The sequence below is a fragment of the Otolemur garnettii genome, unplaced genomic scaffold (assembly GCF_000181295.1).
Source record: "Otolemur garnettii isolate 467f Iridium unplaced genomic scaffold, OtoGar3 scaffold00032, whole genome shotgun sequence".
NCBI classification, from domain to species: domain Eukaryota; kingdom Metazoa; phylum Chordata; class Mammalia; order Primates; family Galagidae; genus Otolemur; species Otolemur garnettii.
The window spans coordinates 17878746-17906710 of NW_003852427.1; the positions used below are offsets into that span (position 1 = coordinate 17878746).

Sequence of the window (27965 nt, forward strand, 5' to 3'; positions counted from 1 at the left end):
AAGAAGAGAAGGGCAAAGGAGTTGGGATGTGGGCACTCTGGGTCATCAGTGTTTACATTTTTACAAAGAGAAGTATAAAGCAAATACAGCAAAGGATTAATATCATAAAATCTACATGGTGAACTGTCTTCCATAGTACTTACGGTATTTTTAGTGTATTTATAGTATTTTATAATTTCATATTATTTAACAGTTTATAATCTAGGTTCAAAAATATATTATTTATCGTTAAAAAAAATCACTCACCAAGATTCTATGACCAGATACTCAAATTCATTTCAGTCTTCAACTGCATATTTTAAAATGGATGCCTTCCATCTTTTAATGCCAGCAGAGTGGTAGAGGCGTATTTTAAAACAAACAGAACAGGGTTTACATCTTCACTCTGTAAATATATTGGCCACTGTCACCTTGGGCACGTTATTTGCTGAACGAATCTGCCTCCCGTCCTGTATCTGTACTTTCCCATAGGAAAGGGTGATAAGTAGCAGGGGCTGTTAGTGTTCTTTTCCTCTTTCCAACTGAATAAGACATAGGGAGGCTGAGAGGGGGACAGTCGCCCAGCAGAACCCTAGGAGGAAGTCCGCTGCTCTTCGAGATAAGGGCTGGAGCATAAAGCAGGCGGAGGGTCTCAAGGCAGGCAAAGAAGAACCATGAGGTTCATCCTTCCTGTGGGTCTGCTTGCTACAACCCTTGCGATTGCTCCTGTCCGCTTTGACGGGTAAATCTCACATCCTGGGTTCTGATTCCTACGTAGGAGAAGACTTAAGGAATGTTTCTTTACATTTAACATTTTTTATCTTTTGCCTCCTTAAAGGGAGAAGGTATTCCGCGTGAAGCCCCAGGATGAAACAGAAGCAAACATCATAAAGGATTTAGCCCGAACCAATGAGGTAAAGCAGTTAGAGGAATATTGTATCTTTTCTTCCTGTTCTCTAAAAGATACATCTTTTTTATTTTCTTTTTAATGCCCACAGGGCTACCAAAGACAATCAAGTAGAAGAGGAAATAACAGCAACTACTTGGATAATTCCTCCAACAGTCAATACTTTATTTTTGTTTGTTTTCCCAGACTATTATTCTGTTTTTTCTTCCTAAAGCTTTGCAGATAGCTTTTTCTAGGTGAAATTGTGAAATCAGGAGATATCCTTGATACCTTTATCAGAGTCTCTTTTTCCTCCCCCTGTGCCTTGCCTGCTGCATTCCCCTACACCCACTGTCCTTCTCTGGTTGCGTAATTTCTGTTAATGTACTCACTGATACCTCAAGGTACTGGCTGATATTAAGTTGTGACCCTTTCCAAGAGCAGATACGTTTTAAAAGAAGACTCTTGAAGTTAAATCAGTCCCTTCAAAAACTATCAGGCTAAAACAATCATCTTGCCATTTACTCAGCTGGTCCTCTCTACACAAGCGCATAGCGTCAACCACCTTACAGATGCCATTTCAAGTTCCCCGGGGCCTTTGTAATGTCAGGGTCATAATGTAACCTGTTTAAAACAGGATAATTGAATTTTAAAGACAATAAATTAAATCGCCAAGATGATACATCAAATTTAAACACAGATCTGAATCTAGTATTTAGTCCAGTCACTCACATTCAAATCAAATCTCCATGTCAAACCAATCCAAAGTTCTACCTATCTAACCGCCAAATATTTCTCAACTCCATACTTTACCCTTCATTCCACTGCCACTGCCAAGTTCATGTCTACTCTACTGACTAGCAGGACCATTATGATAGTCTATTAACTAATATTTTGGCTTTCAATCCTGCTTCCCACAAAGCCAAGTCTGCATTGCAGACGTCTGCTCTCTCAAAGTATCTCATGTGTCTACTATCATTACAAATGTTCTCTCTCTGTCTCTATAAAATAGTTTTTGTTTCCACATCATTTCATTCTCACTCTTGTGCTTTCCACCATATTAGATTTTTTAAAATTTTAAATATTGAGATTTAAGAATATAAGATAGAAAGGGCGCTGCCAACCAATTTGATCTTATCCCCTCTGTGGGCAGACCTCAATAGTCTGCTTAGGAGTAACTGTGAACTTCATCTCACAGATAGGATTTTTAGATTTTAGGATTACAGGAGCGAGCTACTACACCCAGCCTGCATTTCTTACATGTCCAACTCAGGCTGTAGCTCTTTGATCAAAATAAACAAACATGTTGGTTTGGAGCAATCCCATATTGTCACATAATTGATTGACCTAGAGGCAGAAGGAGATTGAACTCTGAAACAGCCAGGCAGACTCAGGCACACCGACAAGCTTGGTGGGATGGGAGGAAAGGGAACATTTCCTTCACAGTTCCCAGGCTGGGGACATGTGGTTTCACAATTAAGTGTGATTTTGAAGAACAACAAGAACTGGAATCTTTTCAAAGTTATTGTAGACTGAATGCTGTACTTCTGAGCTCATACACCACATTTTTTAAATTCTCAGCTAGGGAGAAAGAAAGAGAGGGAAATCAGCACTTGTTAAAGGCCCACACATCCCAGACCTCATACCCATTTCACAATCTCCACAACACTCCCAGGGAACCCTCATTAGCCCTGTTTTGTAGGAGAAAGGACTGAAACGCAGAGAGTCAGAGTCACTTGCCTAAGGACGTATTGCTAAAAAAAGTGACTGCTAGGAGACTCTGCCTTCTGTTGGATATAAACCTTCCAGGAATCCCGGGGCTTACAGGGACATTGGGTTTTGAGGCCTGGCGGGGCAGAAAAAGTGATATTTAACCTAAATTCCTAATTAGAGCCAGATGCTGTGGCTGAATGAATTGTGATCCTAGTCAACCCCCAAATTATGGACACAAACAAATTAACCAACCCTTTTGGCACTGACAGATAAACTGTCCTTAAAAAGTGATCATTACAAATGATTTCTTTTCTACTCTAATATTCAACAGCTCTGAAATGTAGTCACAAAAATCTCATAAGCTTGTTTCGAAAGAGTCACCCTGGGCCCCAAATTCCTTTCATGATGTATCTTAATAAGTATGGGTTGGGTGAGCAAATAAACAATGGTGACTAACACTGAATTCATCTCTGCAGCTCGACTTCTGGTACCCGGATGACACTCACCACGTATCTGCTAACATGACGGTGGATTTCCGAGTGAGTGAGAAGGAATCCCAAACCATCCAGTCTGCCTTGGATCAAAATAAAATGCATTATGAGTAAGTTCCCTGCAAATATTCAAATGTATTAGAGGCTCAGTGTTTTTGGAAACTTAGAATTGAAAAGAAAGCTTTACAATGAAACTATTTTTAGTTGGAATTCCAAAAAACTAAAGCTCTGTCTGTGAGATAAAGTTCCCAGTTACTCCTAAGCAGACTACTGAAGTCTGCTCAGAGAGGGACTAAGATCGAATTGGCAGAGCATCTTCCAGCTTACATCTGCTCCCATCAGGAAGAATGACAATTGCCTGCATCGGCCATCTCCAAAACCAGCCCTTCATAAGCACAGAACCCGTGTGAGCAGGCACGGCTTAAATCAAAGACAGGAGAATCTCAAACAGCTAAAGATGCAGAAATGAATCATTCGGGTCCCACAGAGAAACAAGAGGAAAGTAGAAAGTATCGAACACCAAGCCTGGCCCAGGAACAGTGTGGGCCCTGGGGCAGTGAGTTCAGCAAAGACTATCACAAACAAATGCATAACTTAAAAAACAAAATGTCTTTTTACACTTTCAAACACTTACTAGTTTGTTGTGCTGAAGGGTCTAGTTTTAACTTCTCCAGGCCTTGTCTTTCCAGGAGGCCTCCATGGTCAAAATATTGCTAAAAGATAGTTCTTTCTTTCCGAACCTTCTATTTCATGGCTCCACTACCTGACTGGTGCTTTAACTCAGAAGGGCTTTTTCTGCTGAGATAAAGACCCTGCTGAAGTTAGTAATATAACACTGTAGAGCAGGATTTACCACTGTTTGTCATGACCTGACTGTATTCATGATCCTGCTACAATACCTCAAATATATAAACTCTATTGAAATTATGCAATTATATGTAGCACATAAAACAAGTTAAGATTCTCCTTAATGATTTAAAACACAGCAGACTATTATTTTTGATGGGTTTGGATCCCTGTTTTGTTTTTGCTATTGTTTCATAAGGATTATGATAGACATGTAGAATTTAATAAATTGGGAAAACATAATTCAAAATTAATTTATACCAGCATTTGACTCCCTCAATTAAACTATACCCTCATTTAACCCCCTCTTCAGTAAACACACATTGATATGTGTTTTTCACGTTTTTACAAATTGCACCATTAAAATTAGAAATGGATGCTGCATAAATATAAGATCGCAGAAATTTACAGTACATTATGGATTATTTGCCTGCACTAGGTTTCAGATGACATCTTTATTCCTTTACCTAAGAGAAATCACCCCTGGTTACTCTTGAGTTAGTTAGCAGCCAGTCTTCTCAAATGCAAATTTGTAAATTCTCATTACACTGTTCACTTTGGTAAAATGGACCTGACCTGTACTCCTGTGATCAACTAATTCTTATACAAAGTATCCACCCCAAGCTAAAATAAAGTAGGGCACTGAAAATGCTATATAATTTGGCTTGAACAGCAGGGTAAAAAATTAGGTGTTATATTTTCCTTAATAACCTTGTCATGTAGACAAAAAGCTAGTTGGGGAGGGGGCCCACAACCTTCAGTTCATCACGTAATTCCCATCAGCTCTGTCTTCTCCTTGGTCCTCTAGGCCTCTGCCTAGAATCTAAAATGATTCTAACTCAGCTAGAGGTCTAAATCCAGATCCTCACAAACTGGAGTGTGTTTTTCACTTTGTCTTATGCCAAGATATTGTCTTACTATCTACACCAAGGACTGAAGTGTAAACTACCTATAAAAAATTAGTTTTATCTAATTAAGTCATGATTTCTAAAAACTGGCCCGAATCAGCCCCAGTTGTAGGAAAGCCATATGATTTGATAGTTACCTTCCTCGGAAATATAAATATGTAAAGTGATCTGAGCAGACAAGAACTATTTAAAATCTTGTCTCCAAGTACTAATTATATAGATAATTTTATTTGCATATTAATTATATGTGTTACTTCATGTCAGTCAGCAACAGAAGAGGGTTCTAAGAACAGAAACATCTGGTTGGACCCGGGCACCAGGCTGAATTAAACATATTAAGAGGCTGGTTTGACACAATGATTTACTTAGACACCCTTCATTAGACAGTGCATAGAAACCACTATTTAGTTTAAAGCGTCTGTGTTGTGATTTTTTTTAATTTTCAGAAAGTTAAATTACTAAGCCAGATTCTAAAGTAATGTACTTGCTCCCTTTTATTTATAATCTGATTTTTATTTACAAAATCACAAAAGGTCTTCAGGTCCACAAAAACAAATAATATGTCTATACTAACAAACACAAATAAACCACTGAATGAATGTCAAAAGGAAAGTATCGCCATTGCACTGAACCTTAGGAGCAGACATCAGATTTGGATTTAGCAGTGAAAAATTCTAGTGTTTCTTAAAATATTTTTCACATTTAGATAGTCAATATTTAACATTGTCTTTTCATCAATCAAAAACTAAAATCAGCTGGATGTGGTGGCTCATGCCTGTAATCCTAGCACTCTGACAGTTCGAGGCAGGTAGATCGTCTGAGCTCAGCCTAAGCAAAAGTAAGACCTTGTCTCTAAAAATGGCCAGGCACTGTGGCAGGTGCCTGTAGTCCCAGCTACTTGGGAGACTGAGGCAAGAGAATCACTTGAGCCCAAGAGTTTGAGTTTGGGGTGAGCTGTAACGCCAGGGCACTCTACCAGGGGGTGACAAAGTGAACTCTGTCTCAAAAAAGAAAAAGTTAATATAACAAAATAAAGAGTTGTTAATGAAAGGTAATTCAGAAAAAAAAAAATAATTAGTATAATAAAACTCAATGCTATGATTTAGTACAATTTTATTAAGAACCACATAAGATTCTGTGGGACACGCCAAAGACAAATATGCTCAATGGACACAGGGATAAACAGCACTTCATATGCCACATACCTTGTTTCCCCCAAAATAAGACACTGTCTTATATTTATTTTTTCTCAAGAAGACACACTAGGGCTTATTTTCAGGGGATGTCTTATTTTTATTAAGTATAATACAACAGTCTACATTTATTCAAATACAGTTAAGTGACCTTGTTGGTGGGGCTGGAGCTAGTGATGCGTGAACTCCTTTCCCCTAACCATTTGCACGTGCACAGTAGGATGCCTGCCACTGTGGTTACCATGCTCACACCTGCACAAATGCAAATGGCTCAGAAAGGAGCTGTGGCAGATAAAAGGTATTCCAGTCTTCCTTACTGCTCCACGCAGAAATGCACACCCATCACTAGGTCTTATCAGTGGGATAGGGCTAATATTTAACAAATGCATGGAAATCCTGCTAGGGCTTATTTTGGGGGTAGGTCTTATTTTCTGGGAAACACAGTAAATGTGTAATTATAGTGTAATAATCAACCAACCAAATTCATACTCTGAATATACATACAGTCCAATCAAATAAATCCTTCCAATGTGTCACTCTATTCATTTTTTCTTCTGCTTCCCACATTTATGGGTTCTTGCCTAAGAGTATAACATGTATTTTAAGGCTGCCATAAATGATTAAGTGTATAATTTGTCATGGAGAAAAACGGAGGAATGTGGAAGGTGGGTTCTGGAGCAAGGCTGTCAGAGTCCAGGGCCATTCAGACTGTGCATTGGGTATTTAATATGGACAATTTATTTAACTTCTCTTCATTTCATTTACTTAATTTGTATAATGGGGATAAGAATGGCAGCAATTTCACAGGGGTTTCATGAACATTGATTGGAACCATAAAATTACTATTTGCCTGGTCCTGATTTGTATTACTGCAGGTAAAGAAAACTCCATCTGCCCAGGGGCTAACGTGTGTGCACACACACACACAATGCGAGAGGGGTATCACCAGGCGCTCCATTTCCTTCTAATTGAATCAATTAGTGCCTTAAAGTGTATCATTCCACAGTAGTGAACCTCAGAAGCTAGGAAATCTGTGCTAATAAGTATGGTGTGTGATGCATGGTAACGCAGTGAGGGAGTGGTGGGAACAAACTGGATCTCGTGGAAACTTGAAACCACTTCTTTTGAACATCCCCCCTATCCTGGTGTCATAGGGGCATCAGGAAAATCCAGAGCAGCTTATGAGGCACCCTGACAATGGCTCTGTCTCCTTGAAACACCCTTCCACGCTGCACATGCACACACAGAGTCTATGGAAGTCACATACACTGGCCCAAAGTTCTCCAGTCCTTCTTTGTTACTCTCTAGAAGCAGCAGAAGGAGGGAGCCTTGAATTATCAGCATATAATTCATCTCACCTCTTTTCTGAACCTCTTACCTCTCCTTGACCTTAGGATATGACAGGCTGCCATCAGAGCTGGTTGGAGACAAGCTCCCATCAGAGCCGGTTGCCTGAGCAAACCTTGCACAAGCCTCTGAAGACTAAGGAGGGTCAAGTCTGATAACAACATCCAGGGATTTAACTCTTGTGGTGAAGGCACCATTGTGCCATCGTTTGCAGCTAGGGTACTGAAGTCAGACCCCTCCAGGTCCATAGCCCAATTCCCGTATTTTACTAGTTTATCAATTTTAGAAATCAACCTAACCTCTATGTAAACTGGGGGGCGATAAGTGCACCCAATTAATCATGTTGATGTGATAAAATGTAAATACAGAGACATGCAGAGCACCCAGCACATAAGAACGGCTCAATAAACATTAACCATTTTTATTATTAAATCCCCAGTGATAATTATTTACTCTTTCACCTACATTTAGGAATTTTTTTGACAAATTAAGCAAATTTGGGAGCATTAAAACAGTATTCGACAGAAAGTAATTTGGTTTCATCTGCCTACGCTTGGAGGCTGGTTAGTGGAAGGCTCATGAAAATAACATTTGGCCCTAGTTCTTAATTTCCAGCCTTAGGCTTAATTTCCAGTCCCCACCAGCAACAATCTGTCACCACTCTGACGTCCTCACACAGCTGCATTTGCAGAGAGGCCATATTTCAGCTGACATGATTTTTCTTTTTTCACTGCTGTTATCACTACAGCTAAACTGATATGGGTAAGTCTAAAAACATTCTTAGATTCAAGCTTCCTGTCACTAATCAATACCGCCTTATGTTACGAATCAACCTCTCAACCATAAACTTTCTTTTTTACTGGGTTCCTCTACTTCTACGAATGCAGGCGGAGCAAAAGCCATGCACCCTCTTTAGAGCTGAAAGCAATTATTTATGTCTGAGGTGACCCACCAAAACATAATTTCAAAGCTTCTCAGGCTTCCTCTGAGTTTTAGTGCCACGGGCTCCACCTGATTCCAAAATCACTATCACAAATTTATTTTCTCAGAAAGCCCAGACTCATCATAAGTCAAAAGCAAAGCAAACAGTGAGTTAGAGGTAATGTGTGTAATGGTGCACTTGTCAGTGCTGTTAATGGGAATCAATATTCATGAGAGCACTTGGTCCCATGTGCTAAATAAACTCTAATTAGGAGTATACAGCATGTGTGTTCTGCATCAGAACTGAGATCAGTCAGTCAGTCTGCAAGGAAAAGCCACCGAGCAGAGGGGAGCCCTTCAGGGTCATTATCATAAGAAAGTGAGACTCAAACAACTACATGCCATCAAAGCCTGGTTCAAAAACATGTTCAGTCTGTGCCATGGTTTCAGGGTTTTGACTCAAATTCAGTTACTCTGAAGTTCCCTAGGTGCCTAAGGTATGCCAAGCGCATCTCAGACTTTGCTTCAGTTCATCCTCACCACAATTCTGGGTGGTCTACGTCGTTTAGAGAACGATAGGGAATGCTATGGTGGTATAATACAAGCCACATGTGTCATTTTAATTATCCCAGTACCAACATAAAAAAGTTAAAAGCAACAACTGAAATTAACTTTAGTAATAGGTTTTATTGAAGCCAATGTATCGGAAATATTAACACATCAGTATAAAACTTATTAGTGAGATATTTTACATAATTAGTTTTACTAAGTCTGCAAAATTTAGCCTATATTCCACACTGATAGCCATCTCTGTGTTTGGCCAGGTCCCAGTTTAAGTGTTCTGGAGGCCACTTGTGGCAAGAGACTATCATGTTGGGCAGCACAGCTCAAGATAAATGGGGAGGTCAGAAGCCGGACCCGTGACATGTCTAGAGAAGACGGATAGAAAGAAATATTGAAGAAATGTAGCCAACTTGATTAAAGATAGAAGAGAGGAAGAGAGATTTTCTGCAAGTGAAAGATAACTATGTTTTTCTTTCCCATGATAAAATGCATATTTTATCATTGCCCTGTCCAACAGAATTCTGATTCATGATCTCCAGGAAGAGGTTGAGAAACAGTTTGATGGTAAAGAAGATAGTTCAGACAGACACAGCTATGAAAAATACCATAACTGGGAACAGGTAAGGCATAAAATCCCTATTCTTCCCAAACAAAGTTACCCTCAATAGTTATCGTCAATTCGTTTCCTTGTATTCCAATTTCTCGAAATTGCTTTTGTTCTTAAGATTGTGGCTTGGACTGAAAAAATGGTGAATAAGCGCCCGGAAATGGTCTCTCGTATTAAAATTGGATCTACTGCTGAAGATAATCCACTGTATGTTCTCAAGGTAAAAATAATTTAATGACCACTGATCTTATTATTGTTGAAAAATACGAAGTGAAAAGTTATGTTATAACACAACTGAACTAATGTTGAGACAATAAAAAGTACTATTGTATCAAAGAGTAATTAAGCTGTAGACATCCATTCAAGAATAAAAGTGAAAGGTGGTCTTTGGCAGAAGCAAGAAAGAATCTAAATAAATATTTGTCAAAGACTGCACAGTGGAAAAACCCAGAAAAGCAGCTCATCCTGCAGAGTGTTTGGCATTTCAACCTCATACTGATGGAAGGGGGGGGGGGGAATGAAGAGAGGTGCACTAAAGAGTAACCCACAGTAACGTAGAAGGAATAAATTCAGTGTTTGATAGTAGAGTAGGAATATTATACAGGTACTTACTGAAATGTATTGTACCCAGGTGATGGACACTTAAATATCCTGTGTTGATCACTCTGCATTATAAACAGGAAACAAAGTTTTACCTGTACCCCATAAATTTCGTTCTAAGACAGACCTAAAAATTGCCATTCAGCTGCTGCTGGAGTTTTGTACTTGCAAAGAGACTGTTCCCTCAAGTAGCCCCTTAATTACTGGGAAGCCCATCCTTACCCTCAACCCCCATCCTTTCATTGTCTAGAACCACCTAAAACAAATCTAAGCCCTCTTCAGAAGTGCAGCCCTTCAAATATCCTGTACTATTCCTCCACCCAGTCCAAACACGACACAACGTCTCCACTCTAGGCTAAACACCCCCAGTTTCTAAAACCAGATAAACAAGAGGAAATGGCAGAAACAGAAGTGACTTTATAAATTATTTCTCAGAATACAGAACATTGGCGATAAATAAGAAAAAAAAAAGGTGATTTTTTTTTTAAATCCTAAACGCTGCCCTGACACTAGGAGAAAATTTTGAAAAAATTATAGAATGTAATAGGTTATGAACATGCATAGACATTGAAGAATATGTGCCACGGTCCTCCCTGAGAACAATACGTACATGCACAATTTCCACTCCACAACAGAGGGGGCCAAGAATTGCTTTGAGAATATGAATGAGTTATTGGTCGACAAGGGATCAATGTGTTAGTTCATGCAAAATGATATCTCAAGTTTATTTTTAAATAGATTGGGAAAGAAGATGAAAGCAGAAACTCTATTTTTATGGATTGCGGCATTCATGCCCGAGAATGGGTCTCCCCAGCATTCTGCCAGTGGTTTGTCTATCAGGTAAGGGAATCAAAACACTGGCACCATGCTCCCTGGACGGCCACCTGCCTCTCCAGCAGTTCCCGAGCGGGGACATCCCTTTCCCACCGTGCAGTCCCACTTAACTAGAGGAGCTCACACTTGGTGCTGTCAGGGAAGAAACGATCTGGATTCTACTCAACATTACAATTTTTATAAAATTGACACCTTCCCTTCAAATGTCTTGAACTCCAACTAAAAGTTTATGGAACTAAAAAAAAAAAAAAAAGCTTTTTTGGCACTATAATATGAAAATTCTTCCTCGTCAAGTATGGAAAAGCTGAAAGTACCTTCATATTCCAACCTACAAATCTGACCTTTCTTCAATGAACTCAAAACCTAGATCTGTCATTCCTTTTTAGATATTTCAATGGCCATACATGTGTGTGGAATTTTCATACTAAATTTCCTTTCCAACTGAAAAATCAGTCACTTTTTCAAAGGTAATTCCAGTTTATATATTTGTCATTCCTCTCGCGCTATTGCTACTGTGTTCTGACTCCTAATGTCTTTCTCACTTTCTCTGTCTACCAACTATTGCATATCACACACTGATGGAATTTGCATGACAGTGGTTTTGGGGGCATAGAGAATCTGCCAGTAGAACTAACTTACTCCTAAAGTTGTTTCAACTCTCCCAGATGAGCACTGAGAGTTCCCCTTAACTCAACCCATAACGGCCACACATCTTAGAGCTACAGAAAAATTCTCTTGGCTCCAGTACAGATATACCTGGAAGGGATCGTCCAAGAGTGGGGCCAAAGATGTTAGACAGCCACTGCAAGGCCAAGTAATTAGGGAAAGTTCACTCAGATATGTGAAAAACTCGATTGGTCCATCTCTAAATTCTTGAGTAATTTTATTAATAGATATTTTCTTCTCTAATCCTGTTTATAACTGTTTTACAACTCCTCTCCAATGTTTCCATATTCCTGTGCTTAGAGACTCAGACTACATTTACACAAAGGATGTGAGGGGAAGAATCCATTCAAAGGAAAGGATCCATTTAAAATAAGTTGCACTAAAAAAAATTAAAATAAAAAATAAGTTGCACTTCCCACTTGGCCTCCATTCTTCCTGTGAAACATATCTCCCATGCCACATTTGGAATGGTGCTATAAATTCTGATGATTAGATGATTCTTTAAGGAATGTTCATTACAATTTTTAGTAGAGATGGGGTCTCACTCTTGAGGCAAGAGGATCACTTGAGCCCAGGAGTTTGAGGTTGCTGTGAGTTATGATGCCACAGCACTCTACCCAGGGCAACGGAGTTGAGACTCTGTCTCAAAAAAAAAAAAAGAATAAGTTCATTTTAATTAATATCACTAGTCTGAATAAGTGATGTTTTATTCTTATGACCCATAAGGGTCATATATTTTTGTCCATATATATTTTTTTAGAAAAAATATTTGTAATTATGAGTCCTTTGACAAATAACTCACATTATAACTACTAAAACCACAGTTCTCCACATGGTAGCTAAACATTATAGCAAATGCTTGATTTTTTCCTACCCCTACAGGCAACCAAATCTTATGGAAAAAACAAAATTATGACCAAACTCTTGGATAAAATGAATTTTTATGTTCTTCCTGTGTTCAACGTTGATGGATATATTTGGTCATGGACAAAGGTATTGTTCTGTACTCTGATTTAGATGATATAATATTTACTGGTTTTAATGCACACTTATTATGCATTAAGTTTCAGGTTTGGATAACTAGTTAATTTCAATTTAGAAAAGTGTATTTTGGCTCAGTGCCTGTAGCTCAAGTGGCTAGGGGACCAGCCACATACACCAGAGCTGGCGAGTTCAAATCCAGCCCGGGCCTGCCAAACAACAATGACAACTACAACCAAAAAAATAGCCAAGCGTTGTGGCGGGTGCCTGTAGTCTCAGCAACTTGGGAAGCTGAGGCAGGAGAATTGCTTAAGCCCAAGAGTTTGAGATTGCTATAAACTGTGATGCCACAGCACTCTACCCAGGACAACAGCTTGAGACTCTGTCTCAAAAAAAAAAAAAAAAAAAAAGCATTTTTTTTTTAATCTCAATTTCAGACTAAGTGAGGTATGATTTCCTGGTTACATAGGTATCTTTGAAATAATATGAAGTTTTGCTGTTGAGGCTAGGTATGTGGAAAACTGAAAGAAAGCAGTAATTATTAAGGAAATGTATGATCATGTGATATGGCATATTCTAGCTAAGAATGAAAGTCATTTAAAACCCTCATGAACACATTAATTTCAAGGCAAAAGTCACTGTATTCCATCAGTGTGGAATAGGATTTAAGGTAAAATCATCATATCAAAAATAACTAAAAGAGAGACTCAGATATCTATTTGTCTTTTAAAAGGCATTTTTATAGTCCTGCTGTTGCTAAATAAAATTAATACTGAACTTTTAGGCAGACACTATCTCAAGTCCTTTCTGGAAAATTATGCTCCAACAGTCACCATTTGACCTGCACTATATCTGAATCTGTAAATGGTGAAAGATGTAATGAAGTTATCACTTAAATTATAGGTAATTTTGAAATATTATTGATCAGTTTCTAATACTGTGAACAAGTCAACAATTTTTAAAACTAACTGCATTATTTCATCAAGCCCTAGGAATATTAATATTCACATATTAAAAATGATGTTTCTGAAAATATTACATATTATAAGAAAACCATACTTTTCCTTTATAATAAAGGGCCTCAAGTTAACTAGATACATTTCAAATAAAGCTGTAGACACCTGCAGAGAGAATTTGAAATGAACAAATTGAAAAATGCAAAGCAATCTTGTGTAAACACTTGTATCATTCAATCCGGCAGAACCGCATGTGGAGAAAAAATCGTTCCAAGAACCAAAACTCCAAATGCATTGGCACCGACCTCAACAGGAATTTTAATGCTTCCTGGGACTGTAAGTAGCAGACTGAGTCTCCAAGAAAATTGCTATAAAGGGCATTTAGATACCAAACTTGGCTAAACTGCCTATTTCAGTGAAAATGGGCATTCCTTGAGTGACTGTTAATTTTCTTATCTATAAAATGGGAGATAATCATCACCACTGTTGAAGGATCATAAATGTTTTGCTGTGTGGAAGGAAACGGGGAGAGAGGAGCTGCTTATCAAGCCATCTCTTATTTCTTAAAAATCAGGCATAAAACTTCCGATGGTCTGACAAGAGGCCTTGGGTAACTCCTCCCTCCTTCTCCTTTTCCTCCTCCTGGTCTGATAAAAACTGAGAAATGTCACTGGTTAAAACCAACCTTGAGGTAGTTCTCCAAATGTGTAGCAAAAATAAATACCTGGGACAAAAAAGTGAAAACATCTGATGGAAATATAATGCTAAGCAGAGGCTTGTGATGTGCGATGACGCTTTAGTAGCTGCACAACTATAACTTTATCATTGCAAACGGTCAAGGACAAATTACCACTGTCCCAGTTCATATATTTCGTCTATGCCTGATTTTGTTGGAAAAATCACCTCAGTCTTTAACTCCATTCTGCCATAATGACTATGATAATAACAGCTGTTTTCCCTAATTAAGCGCTTTCTGATAAAAGGAGCTGAAAAGACCCAGCCTCAAAGAAGGTCATTTTACACCAGGCCCTAGTGAGTTAGAGCTGGGGTTGAATTGGACCTGGGGTCTGTCTGGCATCCAGCCTGGCTACTTCTGTGGCCTGGGGAAATAAACACAGCTAAGATCATTCTAGTGGGCTAAGTCTGTTACAACCAGACAGGTGAGTACATAGTTAATCTGTAGTGACTATGACACAAGACAGCGAGGCCGCCCTGTAAACAAGAGAGGCCTAAATGTTTAAAACATTTAGCAAACCACTTCAGCAGAGGCAGGAGCTGGACGGAAGCAGAACAGACTTTGATCTCATCCACCCGTGTCTTCTGCAGCCTCTCCTCAGACCAGTAACCCATGTGAGGAAACCTACAGGGGCCATGCACCAGAGTCTGAGAAGGAGACAAAAGCTGTCACTGACTTCATTCGAGGCCACCTGAAATCAATCAAGGCTTACATCACCTTCCACTCCTACTCCCAGATGCTGTTGTTTCCCTACGGATATACATCAAAACTGCCCTTCAACCACGAGGACTTGGTATGTAGAAAAAAGTCGGTGGTTTATACTTGGACATCACCATTGACTTTCAGTCTGTTCTTCATTCACTTGGGTTATGTTGAAAGAATTTCATATTTTAATACCAAAGGGAAGAAATAATGAAGAGAGTTCAAATTATTATCTTTAGATTCATTTTTAATTTGATAAAATTATAGAGATGATAAAATCTTTCAATGTGATTCTAAAAAAAAAAAAAAAGAGTAGAAAGAAATGTCTAGGCAGGAGTCCTCAAACTTTTTAAACAGGAGGCCAGTTCACTGTCCCTCAGACCGTTGGAGGGCCGGACTGCGGGCCCTGGGACAAGTCAGCTGCTTAGCAAGACAGGCAGCAGCAGCAAAAACACCTGGTGGGCCAGATAAATGTCCTCAGCAGGCCACATGTGGCCCGCGGGCCGTAGTTTGAGGATGCCTGGTAGGGCATCAGTGTAGAATTCTACTACTGCACAGCTTGTTGTGGAGTTTAACATATACCGTGAGTCTCCAACCACACACAAAAGCCTAATGGAACAGCAAAGACGTCAGCTAGTCCTGTTCGCCAAACAACAAATTTAAGGAGATCCATTGTATTTTTTTCCTCTTGATCAGCTTGGAAATTATATTAACTATTTCATAATCCAAAGAAAGAACATAATACATATTTGTGAAGCTTCCTCACTAAGAATACACTGTTTTTCTAAAACTACGATTCATTAAATATTATTTTCGTTTGTATGCAAACTGATTTGATCATGTGAGCTTTGGGGAAAAAAAACAACAACCCTACATACGGGTTCCAATGAATCACAAGAACTGACAAGGTAAATGAATGGATAGAGAGATAAACACTTTAAATTTCTGTAGAAGGAAAGAGAGTGGATGAAGTTCAGTGGCCCAGACCCACAGAACTGGCAAATATAGCACATCCAATAAAAGCTGTGGTTGAAATGCTGCCCTCATGAAATTAAAAAAGAATTTTTAAGGGGTCATAATTTTCATTTTTACCTCAGTCAATTATAGTCAACACAACATTTAATTTTAGTAGCAGCAGACATTTGAGCAGTCATTAAAGTCACCTTTCTATATACAACAAAGAAAATACATATAAGCAATGGATGACCCATTGAGCCATTATTAGCCAATCTAGCTGAGAATCTCAACCCATGGGTTTAATTTATGCAAAGTTACAACAGCACAATTTCAATCTGCTCTTAGGAAAATAATATTATGGCTAAAAAATACATTTATACACACACAAAAAAAACCCCACTTTGAGTAAAATCAGAGTTCTTAAGAAAAAGTACTACCTGGTTATATGCATTTATTACAGTCTTTTTAAAAATCTTCATTTGGAGGGCAAATACATTATGCCTATATTCTATTGAAGTTCATCTGGCAATCATTCTTACTATTAAAACAGTAACATGTTTTAAAGGTCATAAAATGCCACTCTGGAAGAGAAACCCTAATTTAATAACTATTTTAAAGGAGAGTCAACCACCCTTCTTCCCTTGGCATCCTGAAGTTAGATGAGTGGAGAAAAAGTCTGGTGGCAACATGGGAACCTATCAAAGACCAAGAACAAGGAACACAGTCTGAGAAACTGCAGAAATTAACAGAAGAGCCAAACATCTGAAGTCATAGGCAAAATCTGAAGGGAATAAAGAGAGAGAGGTGGGGGAGAGAAGAGGGAAAAGAAAGAGTAGAAATACAAAGTAAGATATGGCATTATGGTAAATTATTAATTGCATGGTTAAGAGTCCTTATAATTACATGTAATACTGAAAATGTTTCTCCCTTAACCATTTATTTTATTTTGATCTTCAAATGCCAAGTAACTAACAAAATTGATTTTTAAATCCTCATTAAATTAACAGTATTGACATAACTCTATTATTTCCCTCTGGCTTTCACCCTCCAGGCCAAAATCGCAAAGCTTAGCACCGATGCTCTGTCAACTCGGTATGAAACCCGCTACATCTACGGCCCAATACAATCAACAATATGTGAGTTTCTCCTATTAGTTTCTATGTCTTTCCTAATTACTTTTTATAAATATTAAAGAAAATTATAGAATTTCTAAATTAGGGTTAGCCTACCACTACCCCACAAGGTTTTATCCTTGCAGGAACTATTATTATAACACGAATTAGCTGAAGCGGAGTCAACGCTTTCTTTTTAAACCATTTAACATTAACTGGACTCCTGACCGGGCCTTATCTTGATGTGAGTCTCATCTTGTCTTAGCTCCTAGTGGGAAACAGGTAGACCATTGGTTTTAGTCTGACCCGCCTCACTCACTTCTCATTCTATTCAACTGCAGGCTACATGGTGGACCAGGAAAGGGGTCACAAGTTTCTGGTTTTGTCACTTTTGTTTTATAGTCACTGCGCCACTGTTTACTCTTCACTGTTTTTAGACTATTGTTGACTGTGTGTGTTTCTGAATTACTGACTTCTTGGCCTTGATTTACTTATTTTTCAGTCTCCTATTCTACAGGCACGGAATCAGTAAATGCTTTCTGTGTTAAGCAGTTTCAGCTTTTCTGGAGGTACTGGCCTCTGTTGCAGCTACCCACATGGGGCAGCCACCAGTCCAGCCACAGACAGTAAGGTCATGAATGGACACGGCTATGTTCCAATAGGATCTCCTTCACAAAGGCAGGGGCATGGCCGGGACTTCCCAGACCCCACAGGATCCACTAAAACATGTCCACAACTTTTTATTGAGTGTTTTTTACAAGTTAGGCACTGTCCTTAGCCCTTGATTTTCACAATCTCAGTCCTGACAATCCCATGAGATGAACAGGATTGCTTGTCACTTACCAGTAACTAGCAAAAGTGGGGCTCAATTCTCTTCCCAAAGTGGTGACCCTGCCCTGGTTCAGGCTTCCGCTTCGCAGTAGCTTCTCACTGATCTCTGCTCTTTTCAATGCAGATTAAAGGTGCTAGATTGACCGAGTACCTCCCACAGAAAATCAAAACACCTGGTCCTGATTCACATGTTTTCTCAATTTTACCCACAGACTCTCACTGTTTCCTTTGCACCAGTCCACCTGGATCTCACTAGTCCTTAAAAAATGGCTCCATGTTTCTCCATTTGTGTAATGTACTGGTCAGAGTGCCTTTCCTGCTCGCCGCCTTGAAAACTACTATCCTTTCTTCAAGGTTCTCCTCAAATGGCACTGTCAGGAATGGCTTAGAATCCCCTGGATCTTGTTTCCCAGAACCAAAGAGTGGCATCTGGTAGCAAGTCCCTGGCAGATCAAATACAGAGGCACTCAGACGGGTCACAGGAGCAGTCTCTATCACACAGGCAGAAAACAAAGCGAAAGTGCATCTCAAAGGAGGGACCGGTCTATCCCCGTGAGTGGAGAAGACCCTGGGGGCTTAACGCATTTCTACTCTTACATCTATGGCTAATGAATACACTGGGCACTAGGAGGAATAGCCTTTATTTTCTTAGAAAAAGGTGTGGATTTCTTAGCATTTAGGGCCCTCTCCATCTCTATCTAGCCTCATAAGATCACTTCCAGCAGTGGCCAAGGCACTTGTAAACTGTCATGGCACTGGTGCGTGTGATTTTTACCGTGCTAATGAGGCTAAGTGGGACAAAAGGTCAGTGTGGGTTGTGAGGTCCCAGCTTTGCACATGCTCCAACCCTGGAAAAGTCCCCAGTCTCAAGTTCCCTGCCATGGTGGGGTAAGTGCTAGATATTTATGGAAGGGCCGTGGCCTCCTCAAGTTCACTTCCCTTCTGTGAGCCTGCACCTGCTGTCTCTCCCTAACCTGCCTCCCTAGCCTGCACCTGCTGTCTCTCCCTAACCTGCCTCCCTAGCCTGCACCTGCTGTCTCTCCCTAACACCACCTCCGTCATGAGGGTGGTATTTGAGCTGGCACTGTTGATGAAATGTCATCCTCCTCCCCAAGAATACTCCTTTTTTTCTTTAAATCTTCATAATACATCATTCCTGTGGCATTTAGTGTATTCTTCTCTGTCTCTATATTAGCACCTTGACTTTTCTCCTGGAAGTTCTAAGTTCTTGAAGACATCAATAGTGTCTTCTTCATTTTGTACTTTGTACATCCTCTCTGGTGCCAAGTAGAGATACTGCTAAAGATTTGATAAATGTTTGTTGACTAATTTAACAGCAAACCCTATCTCTTATCACCAAAATAATTCTTGTCTTCCTTCCTTGCAGCATTAAATTCTTACCTTTTGAATAAAGTGTTACCAGTTAAACTCATTCCTTGTCCTAAAACATAAATGATTTACATACAAAAACAATCTACTCTCTTACGCAAAGCAAACTATGGATACATCAATGCAGTTATAGCTACACTAATATCGTTATATAACCTCTAGACGTGTGCATAATCCACATTCCTGTACGCAGATAACCTCTAGGTATGTGTTTACATCTCCAAACTTTTTACCAAAAATAACATCTTTAGTAAAATTTTATAAAAATTGACATAGAAAATTTGGATTTAGGGTTAAATATGTCTTCAAAATAACTGATTCAAATTTTATACACATTGGTCTTTAAACTGTAAAATAGTTTACCATAACAATATAACAGAAGACCTAAACTACTAGACAGAATATAATTTTGTACAGCTTTTATGTATAGTTTTCCTGGTGGTTTTCAATTACCAGTTACCCCTCAGTCGGGAGTTGTTTAAGCTGCTTAGAGTGGCTCAGAGCACCTCCATCTACAACAATGTGGGCCTAGGAAATAAATTCAATTTACTACTGACCCAACAAAAATGTATTTTTTTAAATGCAGCTAATGTTTAAAATGTGTTGTAGATTCAAAAGTCCTAATTATGTTGTACTGTCTACTCTGTGCTATTCAGACTACTACTCCCATTCATTACTGAAATTAATGGTATACAACATTTTTTATTGCTACTTTTACTTTTACACTAGCAATTTCCATTTTAAGAAAAAAAATTAGCATTTGTCTCTAATGAAATATTTACTGTTATGTTTTGCAGACCGGACATCAGGCTCGTCTTTAGACTGGGCTTTCGACCTGGGCATCAAACACACATTTGCCTTTGAGCTCCGAGATAAAGGCAAATTCGGTTTTCTCCTTCCGGAATCTCAGATAAAACCAACCTGTAAAGAGACTATGCTCGCTGTCAAAGTTATTGCTAAGTATATCCTCAAGAATACTTCCTAGAGAATTGCCCTCCATTTGGAATAAGCCAATTAATCCCTTTTTCGTGGTGTGCCTTTACTAGAAAGTCAATCATTAATTACCCCCAGATGCAGCTGCCTCATCTCCCAAACAGAGCCTCCTCAGGCTCGCTGAAGTCCCATGTTATTGCTCTTTGCTTTTATTTACTGAGAAGCACCTTAACGACGTAGCTTTAAGCAAAACTTTTTAACTACTATGCTTTACTCCAAGTGAAGTTTTAACCCAGCAGAGAGCATCACTTGGAGCTCTCTGCAAGGTGATCTACAGTGGGGCACAGGAAAGATGAAAACCTTCAGTTTCGCTCGCCTCTGGTTTTCAGCATGTGGCTTCATCATTTCATGTGCTGACATTATAAAAGAATAAAGTGCATCCCAATGCTGTAAAAATGGATCTTCTGTTTCTGATCAACCATTCTCTGCATGTCTCTAGAGCATTAATATCCAAAATGAACGTCTCTCATTCAGTATGTTAATAAGAAAGAATATCTTCAGTTTCAAAAACACGACTTGCCATTTTTTTCTCATAGAAGTAGACGTTGTTTATTTCTTTGAAAATAATAAAAAAAGAGGTCACAACAGGAAGGAAAATAGTTCACACAATGATGAATCTGTGCTTTAAACAATCAATCCAGTTCTCATTAACATAACATACACCAATTCAAAATAGTTTAAACTGCCATAATCGATGGAAACTGCCTATCAAAACATCCCTTGGCAGTTACAGGCACAGCTGAGACAGTCTGGTCTTCCATGACCCGTTCCCTTCTAAATGTGTGGTAAGTTGAGGAAAGTCGTATTGACAAAAGGCAGTCAGGGTAATTTGTTACCGTTATACTGTTTACATCCTCTTGTTCAGCACAGTATTACAAAATACCTTCTTCCCAATACCCATCCTTCTGTGTCTGATCAAGTGACAAGAGTGACAATGTCTGCATTCCAGAAATCCAGAGCACGGAGATGCCCACCCCAGGTCTGACCAGAATTTGAACAAGTAGAGAGTTCCTTGGCTTCCAGTAAACTTTCTTCTCAGAACACTTTGGATACAATTTTCAAGGATCCTGAAAAGTCCTAAGAAACCAAATCAATAAGCAATCTAAGACATTCCTCATGAATATTGGGGGCCCCTTAAGAAAGGACGCCATCAAATCTATAAGATGATGGGGGGTTTGATATTCGTGAAGTAAATAAAAGTTTCCCAGGCAAAAGTGTCTAGGGAAAGCAAACATAAACTAACAAACATGCTTTACAAGTGGTGAGAGGGAAGCGGCAGAATCAAAAAGTAAAGACAAATCAGTAACTTCGAGGTACGTTGTCTCATAAAAGAGTGTAGCATCTATACCTACATATTTAGCACTCTGAACTGAATTCAGAATGTGGGAATGTAAATTAGTTCCATTATGCACGCCGTATGGGAATTATACACTTAGTCACTGTACTTACTCAATGGAGCAGGACTGAAATGGATTCTAACCCTAATATTCACATAAGCATCTCTGATTCCACTGGGACTTTAGGTGGTGGGGGTAAGAGGGATAATCTCAATTATTGAATATTGTCCTATGTCCATCCATTATTCAGTCTGTAAATACACAAAAAATTTACACACCATTTTATGTGCATTATTATGCAGTTTGACATTTCTTTTCTCAATCAGAAAAAGATTATTCGAGTGACTAAAAACCAAAAATCCCAACAAGACTATTGCTCATTCTAACTGAATGGTTTGTGAATGGCATCCCAAGGTATTTTGCTTCTGCAACTTCATACAAATTGCGAAAATAAATGTGAAGAAAAATATCTAGTTAAGTCCAGAAAGTAGAAGGGAAGAGGAGAGAGAAGGGAGGGGAGGGAGAACTTGGGGGGAGGGAGGGTATCTGGGGGGACCTCACCTAATGTGCATGATGCAATGGTACATTTCAAAACTATGAAGAAATAAGTATAATTGGGCAGCACCTGTGGCTCAGTGAGTAGGGCACCAGTCCCATATACCAAGGGTGGTGGGTTCAAATCCAGCCCCAGCCAAACTGCAACAAAAAAATAGCCGGATCTTGTGGCGGGTGCCTGTGATCCCAGCTACTCAGGAGACTGAGGCAAGAGAATCGCCTAAAGCCCAAGAGCTAGAGTTTGGAGGTTGCTGTGAGCTGTGATGCCATAGTACTCTACTGAGGGCAACAAAGGGAGACTCTATCTCTATTTAAAAAAAAAAAAAAGAAAGAAAAAGAAATGAGTATAATTGTGATGGATGTGTTACTTAGTTCAATGTAAACATTTCACATTGTATATGGAAGCAGTACCCTGGACCCCATAAATGCTTCAATATACAAAGTTATGATTTAATAAAAAACAATTAAAAAATATCTAAGGTTAAAAAAACAAAAACTTCATTTTATTTATGAGACAGTTTTAGAAGTCAGTGCCATTACTCTTCCTATGTCATTTCTTATTTATCAGTAAAAGGAGTTTTTAATCAAGTTACAGATTATGCTATCACTTAACAATATTCTTTTTTTATTAGATCATATTTGTGCACATTAATTCTATAATGGGATACAGTGTGTTGTTTCCATATACAATTTGAAATACTTTCATCCAATTGGCCAACATAGCCATCATGTCATTCTCATAATTGTTGTGTTAAGACATTTATATTTGACATTTAGAAAGATTCACATGTACCCTTATAGGAAAAATCATAGGCATGATCCCCGCAATCACCCTCCCTTCACCCATCCTTCCCCCTCCCCTCCCCTCCCTCACCCCTTTCATGATATTCTTGGACTCCATTTGAATTATAGCTTTCCTATGATAGTTAACAATTAGTTTCATAATACGGTTGAGTACATTGGATACTTTTTCTTCCATTCTTGAGATACTTTGCTAAGAAGAATATTTTCCAGCTCCATCCATGTAAACATGAAGAAGGTAACGTCTCCATCTTTCTTTAGGGCTGGCATAATATTCCATGGTGTACATATACCACAATTTACTGATCCATCCATGGGTCAATGGGCACTTGGGCTTCTTCCATGACCTAGCAATTGTGAATTGGGCTGCAATGAGCATCCTGGTATAGATATCTGTACGGTAGTGTGATTTTTGGTCTTCTTGTATATCCCAGGATCTCAAGGCTAGTTCAACATATGCAAATCTATAAACATAATACACCACATAAACAAATTAAAAGACAAAGACCATATGATCCTCTCAATTGATGCAGAAAAAGCTTTTAACAATATCTAGCATCCATTCATGATCAGAACACTTAAGAGAATTGGCATAGAAGGGACTTTTCTCAAATTGACAGAGGCCATCTACAGCAAACCCACAGCCAATATTGTATTGAATTGAATCAAACTGAAATCATTCTCACTCAGATCAGGAACCAGGCAACATTGCCCACTGTTCCCATTGCTCTTTAACATTGTAATGGAAGTCTTAGCCATAGCAATTAGGGAAGAAAAGGCAATCAAGGGTATTCACATAGGATCTGAAGAGATCTAACTCTCACTCTTCACAGATGACATGATTGTATACCTGGAAAACACCAGGAACTCTTCTACAAAACTCTTAGAAGTGATCAAGGAATACAGCAGCGTCTCAGTTTACAAAATCAACATCCATAAGTCAGTACCCTTTATATATACCAACAATAGTCAAGCCGAAAAAAAAAAATTCTTGATAATATGTCCTACCAAAAAATCTTTTAAATCATCATTCTTTTCTAATTTTTTTACTATTAAATCCATTCAAGAGGCATTATTTCATATTTGGAAAATTTATGGTTTTGTGACAGTGATCTAGTATCTGACATACACTTGTCCATTATGTGGTTCACTATAAAAGTTTTGAGATACACAAAAATCAAGAAACATAAAATCCACACAGAAGGAAACCAATGAAGCCCTCCCGGCAACACCAATAAGCTGATCAATTTGAAACTTGCATGGGGGAATGAGAAAGGATGCTGTCAACTGCTTCGTGGAAGTAAAATAATGGACCATAACACAGTTTGCCTCAAAACTTTTGTAGTGATCCACATGTATGAAAAAATTGAAATAGCTCATTATTTTTGTAGCACTAGTAAGTTTCTGGTAAGCATTATGACTTTAGATTGATTTGTAAACATCGTGTTATAGGTACCTTCCCAACATTCTAACTTCAGATACCTTCTTTGACCATGAAAGGGCTCAATGGCTAAGTGAACGGGCTTATTGACAAGCGTTTCTACTTCTCATTTACCTCCCCAAAACAACGTAGAGCATGTCACTGAGAACCAAGTTTCTCTCTGCCCTCATGTTCTTACCTGGCCTCATCATCTGACAAAAAAAAAAATAAATAAATAAATAAAGTTTGAATTATTTTGACCATTCCAAATGGATGGATGTTGGGCTTTTATGGACATGGAAGAAGGCCAAGGACAGACAACTCTTCCTGACTTCAGCATGTGGTTGTCAGTTCGATAAACTAACTTTTAACCTTTAATATGAAAAACTTAAATGTGAATTTTTCTAAAAGAAAATATGCATTAGTCCCCCAAAATCTACAATGAAGTGTTTTAGTATTAAATTAATGCTGAGGGCGGTGCCTGGGGCTCAAAGGAGTAGGGTGCTGGCCCATATGCTGGAGGTGGCGAGTTCAAACCCAGCACTGTACAAAAAAACTGCAAAAATAAATAAATAAATAAAAACTTCTTTTAAAATAATTAATTAATAAATTAATGCTGAATTTCCTGGTGTACAAATAATACAGAGCAGTGACAATGAGCAATCTTAAATACTCATTTATTTGAGAACCTACAAGCAGCAATGGAGTCTAGAAACCGTGCCTGACCACCTGGACCTTAGATAATGCATGTTCTTTCCTAAAATCTATTCTTTCCTCTTTCTACTTTTATTCTCCCTAGGAATAGGTCTCTCAATTTTGAACTAGACACAGCACCATCCAAATAAAGGTTCTATTCCAAAACTCCTTTGCAAATAGAATCCCAGCTCTGACTACTTAAATTTTCTCATAAACAAAATAAACTTTTAGGTTTTTAACTTAATTTTTTATTTCAAAGTATTAAGGGAGTACAAATGCTTTGGTTACATGTATCACTATTGTAATGCTAGTCATGGTTATATGGTTATCACCCAAATAGTGTTCATTGCATCTATTAGGTAGGTTTTTGCCTCTTTCCACTTCTTCCTTCCCCCGTTTGATTTCCACTAAGTTTTATTCCTCTGTGTACATGTAGGCTCATTGGTTAATTCCAGTTTAAGAGTCATTTATAGTGCAATCCCCATCAAAATACCAGTGGCATATTTCTTAGATCTAAAAAATGATTCTACACTTTATTTGAAACAAACAAACAAAAAAAGAGCCTAAATAGCCCAACCAATCTTAAGCAAAAAGAAAATATCAATACCATGCTGTATTGGTTACTATAGCCTGGTAGTATAGTTTGAAATCTGCTAATGTGTTGCCTCCAGATAATAATGTTGATTCTACTACTGATCCGTGAGTAAGATCTTATTTTTCCATTTGTTTCTGTTACCTGTGATTTCCTTCCTCAGTGTTTCAGAGCTTTTGTCTTTCACCTCCTTTGTTAAGTATATTCCTAGGCATTTTATTTTCTTTGTTGCTATTAAAAATGGTTTAAGTCTTTGATTTGATCCTTGCATTGACTATTGTTGATATATAGAAATGCTACTGATTTATGCACACTGACTTTGTATCCTAAACTTTTGCTGAATTTATTTACCAATTCAAGGACTCTCTTAGTAGGGTCTTTGGGATTTTTTTAAGATACAAGATCATACCATCAGTGAAAAATGATAATTTGACCTCCTCTTTCCAGATTTGTATACCCATTATATCTTTTTCTCCCCAATTGCTCTGCCTGGGACTTCCAGCATTATGTTGAAGAGATGGTGACAGTGCACACCTTTGTTTTGTTCCAGTTCATAAGGAAAATGTTTTCAACTTTTCCTCATTCATCACAATGTTCACTAGGGGTTTGTCATATATGGTTCTTTGAAAAGATAAATAAAATTGACTGCTGGCTAGATTAACCAAGAATAGAAGAGTAAGGGCTCAAATAAACTCTGTCAGAAATAAAAATGGATACCACAGAAATATAAAACATTATCATGAATACTATGAAAATCTCTATGCACATAAACTAGAAAACATAAAGGAAATACAAAAATTCCCAGAAACATACAACCTCCCAAGCCTCAATCAGGAGGAAACAGAACTCCTGAACAAACCAATAATGAAAAACTAAAAATCAAAGCTGTCATAAAAAATCTTCCAGACCAGGCATGATAGCTCAGACCTATAATCTTTCTACTCTGGGAGGTGGAGGTGGGTGGATTGCTTGAGCTCAGGAATTTGAGACCAGCATGAGCAAGAGTGAGACTCTGTCTCTACTAAAAATAGAAAAACTAGGCAGGCATTGTGGCAGGCATCCATAGTCCCAGGTACTCAGAAGGCTGAGGAAGGAAGATTAGTTGAGTCTTAAGAGACTGAGGTTGCTCTGAGCTATGATGAAGCCACGGCACTCTACCCAGGGCAACTTTACCCAGAGTGAGACTTGTCTCAAAATGAAAAAGAACTTTCCAACAAAAACAGCCATGGACCAGAAGGATCCACAGCCAAATTCTTCCAGACCTACATAGAAGAGGCAGTACCCATACCACAGAAATTATTCCATAGCATAGAAAAAGAGAGAATTCTCCCCCAACTCATTCTATGAAGCCTTGATATATCCTCAATAAAATACTAGCAAACTAAATTCAACAGCACATCATAATAATAATCCACCATGACCACATGGGCTTATCCAGAGGAGGCAAGGATGTTTCCACACACATAAATCAATAAATGTGATTCACCACATAAACATAAACAGAAACCATATGATCATCTCAATAGATGTAGAAAAAAACATTTGCTAAAATTCAGCACCATCCCATTATAAAAAAAAAAAAACCATCAACAAACTAGGTATAGGAGGAACATACCTCAAAAATTTTAACTTTAAACTAGATATTTTTCTTCATATATTTATTTTCACAGTTCATATGAAGTCAAAGGCATGCCACTCAGAAATAATTCAATTAGGATAAGGAATGGTCTCAGATAGTCTTTGTCTAATTGAGAAAAGAACTATCAAACCACAGAATAACTTACATAAAATGACGTGTTAAACTTGGGTCTTTTATAAACTAAGTAACAGAGGAACACAGGACAACATTTAACGATTGGACTGTTTTGGCCTATGAGCTATAAGAGGAAGCATCATATGGCAAAGTCTCTGGAACGTTTTGTCTCTTCTTCAGGCCTTTCTCCCTTTTGGCTGCAATGCAATGTGATGGCTAATTCTGAGCCATCATCTTGGGCCATAAGATCATCTTGAAAACCAAAGCAAAGAAAATGACAGAAGGAGCCTGGGCCCCTTAAGACGTCACACCGCAGGGATGCTAATCAAGGCTCGGACCACCAACCTTAGGACTTAAATGTGAAAAAGTAAAAACAGGTCCTCCTTATTTAAGCTACTATTGATTTGGATCATTCTTCTTTCCAATCAAAGTTAATCCTACCTAATGCAACAAACCAGGAACAGCTGTTCCAGACGTGTCCCAAGTGGAAATCCTTGGAGGGTGACGTGGTGTTATGCAAAAGTAAACTATCACCCTTTCCCTGTCCTGCTTATCTCCTAGACTTGGTTTGGATTTGAAATAATACCTGCTCACCAAGT

The 27965-nt window shown here is 38.4% G+C and overlaps 1 protein-coding gene across 1 annotated transcript; it reads left to right on the forward strand.

Moving 5' to 3' along the window:
* Positions 1 to 607: 607 nt before the first annotated feature.
* CPA3 (carboxypeptidase A3) lies at positions 608 to 20607 on the forward strand. The gene is made up of 11 exons (XM_003789470.2): positions 608 to 721; positions 818 to 893; positions 3055 to 3179; positions 9366 to 9468; positions 9574 to 9675; positions 10794 to 10895; positions 12438 to 12548; positions 13738 to 13828; positions 14819 to 15021; positions 16939 to 17023; positions 20017 to 20607. The coding sequence occupies exons 1-11, from the start codon at positions 654 to 656 to the stop codon at positions 20202 to 20204; spliced, it is 1254 nt and encodes a 417-aa protein (XP_003789518.1). The 5' UTR covers positions 608 to 653; the 3' UTR covers positions 20205 to 20607.
* Positions 20608 to 27965: the final 7358 nt, after the last annotated feature.